The 2,647-nt window shown below is 44.7% G+C and overlaps 1 protein-coding gene across 1 annotated transcript; it reads right to left on the reverse strand.

Annotated features, from left to right (window-relative positions):
* Window positions 1-337: 337 nt before the first annotated feature.
* On the reverse strand, window positions 338-1,822 carry MAGEH1 (MAGE family member H1). The gene has a single exon (XM_070291563.1). It carries the CDS (start codon window positions 1,525-1,527, stop codon window positions 868-870), a length of 660 nt encoding a protein of 219 aa, XP_070147664.1. The 5' UTR covers window positions 1,528-1,822; the 3' UTR covers window positions 338-867.
* Window positions 1,823-2,647: the final 825 nt, after the last annotated feature.

Raw genomic sequence — 2,647 nt, forward strand, 5'->3', positions numbered from 1 at the left:
CAAAAAAATACCTAATACACAATATTTTCATAGTATGCTATAATGCCCCTTTCAGGCTCCCTCAAGCTTATTTAAGCATCTCTTGGATTTTCATAGCACCCTATGATGCCCTCTTTCCTGTTCTACCCTCCAATAGAGGTCACATAAACTTTTCTACATTTTCATGGTACCCTATGCTCACTCCTTATTACAGCATTTACCACACTGCCAGTTTACAAATTCTCTCTCACATAATCTAGAACATTCTTTAGAACTGAGAGATGTGCCTCATGAGTATTCCCAGAACCTACATTGGTGCCTCACCCATAACTCATGGCCAATAATTGGACAAAGTGTCCTCATCACTAAGCTTTTATTTTTTTTCTATTTTCTGCAGTAATTATACAAAGTCAAAATGGTTGTCTATATTCTTTACACAACAGGAGACACAGGTTTCAGAAAGGTAGGACATAAAATAATTCTTTCATTCTTCTCTCACAATTTACCGGTTATATCATTACTTTTAAGAGCAGTCTATTTTAATGATAGAAAATATGTGCCCGATCATAGAATATAATGGATAGACTTCATTTTAAAACGTTAGCAAAACTGTTATACTAAATCTCAATGACAGAAAATAAAGGAAAATATCTTTTCTTCAATCATATTTTAAAACATATTGTGATCTTAATCAACACTGTATTAAACGGAATAAAATTTACAATGTCTAAAGAAAACGTTCTATTTCTCAAACAATTTGTTGATCACAAGTACGAAATACAGTGCCCCCTCCCCATTATATTCAACTCATGACCCAAATGATCAACCTCTTGGGGAGTACCTTTGAAGCTCTTTTAAACCTCCCTCATGTGTGTGCTGCATATTTCCCTAAGGAGCAGAATAACCTCTCGCACCTGAATTGAGGATAGCCTCAACTTCTGCATCATCATCAGAATCCCAATCGTAATTACATGGCCAGTCCTTGGAGCACCGGTTACGCACCCTTGCCACAAAGTGCATGACTTTCAGCTTGCTTGATTCCACGTGTGCTCTAGGTCCCCAGAAGAACTCGTACTCCACGGGGCTGCTACGGGGCACCGGCTTATAAATCAGGTACCCTCTGCGCACAAACTCTTCTGTAACGACCTTCTTTGGATCTCCAAAGATGCTGTGCTGCTGGCCAGGCTGCATCCCCAACTTTCCTAGCACTTTCCAGACCAGGGCCTCCTTGGCGCTGTTGCCCATGATGAAGATGAGGGCTAATATAGACATCAGGAGACTTTTCTTGGTGCCTTGAAAGTTGCTCCGGGCTACCGAGGGCTTCTGCGCTTGAGCAATGCTCAAGGATTCCTCAGGAGTAGTGGAGGTCTCCTCTGGAGTGTTTGGGTCTTCCTCTGGGCAGCTCAGGTCGTCCTCCGGGGTGCTCGAGCCCACAGAGGCGGCCATCGGGGTCTCAGAGGTTTCTGAGGCCTGAATCTTACGACTGTTGCGGTTCTCCTCTGCGGCCCTTGCATTACGGCGACGCCGGCTCTTTCGTCCCCGTGGCATGTCTTCTACTAAGGGCACGGAGTCTATAGCAATCCTAGAGTAAGACGCCTGCAGAAAGCAGCTATCTTTACCTTAAAGGGGGGCCGCCGCTGAAGCCACCAACATAAGTAGTCTTTGTAACAACAAGCGAGACGTTCTCAGCAAACAAGCTGACACCCACGTAAGCCAACTTGCCGGAGCAACAGCCCCCAGCACTCGCCCCAGCAGCAAAGCCCGAGAATGCAAAGCTGAATTGACTCCGCCGAACCTGCCACGCAATCTCCAAACTCGAAAAGGAAGTGGGCGGTTCGTTCAGGCAGACTTCCGCTGTCAGATAGAAGAACGGACAAGCCAAGGCAGGGGTGGGACTAAGGCAGAAAAGATGATTTGGGATTGGCGAGGGCTGGGGTATGCAACGAGAAATAAATAGATTAGTGTTCCTTCATTTTTCAGTCTTGTACGAGATTGGTTGGCAGGTCTTGGGAAAGAGTGTGTATCTACTCCATTTTCAGGCTGAAGGTGTATATGAGACAGTGTGGGAGGCGCATGAGTGTATTCTTGGAAGGAATCAGCTACTCCCAGCTCTCCTTTCCTGTCTTGGAAAGTGTCTGTAATTCCAGGTGCAGAGCCTTTAAAGTGTTATATATTCATGAGGTTATTAAGCAGGGCACTGACAGAATCAGACTTGCATTTGTACAGCCACAAAGGAGCAGACGATTGTCTGGCAGGTCGTTTAGGAAGTATTTAGAGTTAAGAAGCAAGAGAGAATGAAAATGAGCCTTAAGGTGGTTGCCATGGGGATGGAAAAACAGACATTTTAAAGGTGCTCATTGGCAGGCTTCAGAGACTGGATGAAAGTGGTGAATACGGAGTGGGTGGTGGAGTTCAGGTTGGCGCCAAGGTTTCTTTGCTCCCGTCTATCTGAATACCTGACTTACTTCTCTTTCTTTCATTCTATTATCCAAATATAATTCAAAACCTACTCTGAATTGTATCCATTTCAGGTCACTGAAACAGTGGCTCACTGTTTCCTCTGCATGAATTGCCTTTTCTCTCATCTCCAACTACCTAAATTCCAACTGCTTGCTCAGAGGCCTCTTCCTCCATGAAGCTCCTCTTCATCTGTGCAAAAGAGCAATGA

The sequence above is a fragment of the Ovis canadensis genome, chromosome X (assembly GCF_042477335.2).
Source record: "Ovis canadensis isolate MfBH-ARS-UI-01 breed Bighorn chromosome X, ARS-UI_OviCan_v2, whole genome shotgun sequence".
Lineage (NCBI taxonomy): Eukaryota > Metazoa > Chordata > Mammalia > Artiodactyla > Bovidae > Ovis > Ovis canadensis.

Excerpts from the sequence above, each read along its gene's own strand:
- MAGEH1 (XM_070291563.1), bottom strand. The coding sequence starts at position 1,527 with ATGCCACGGGGACGAAAGAGCCGGCGTCGCCGTAATGCAAGGGCCGCA.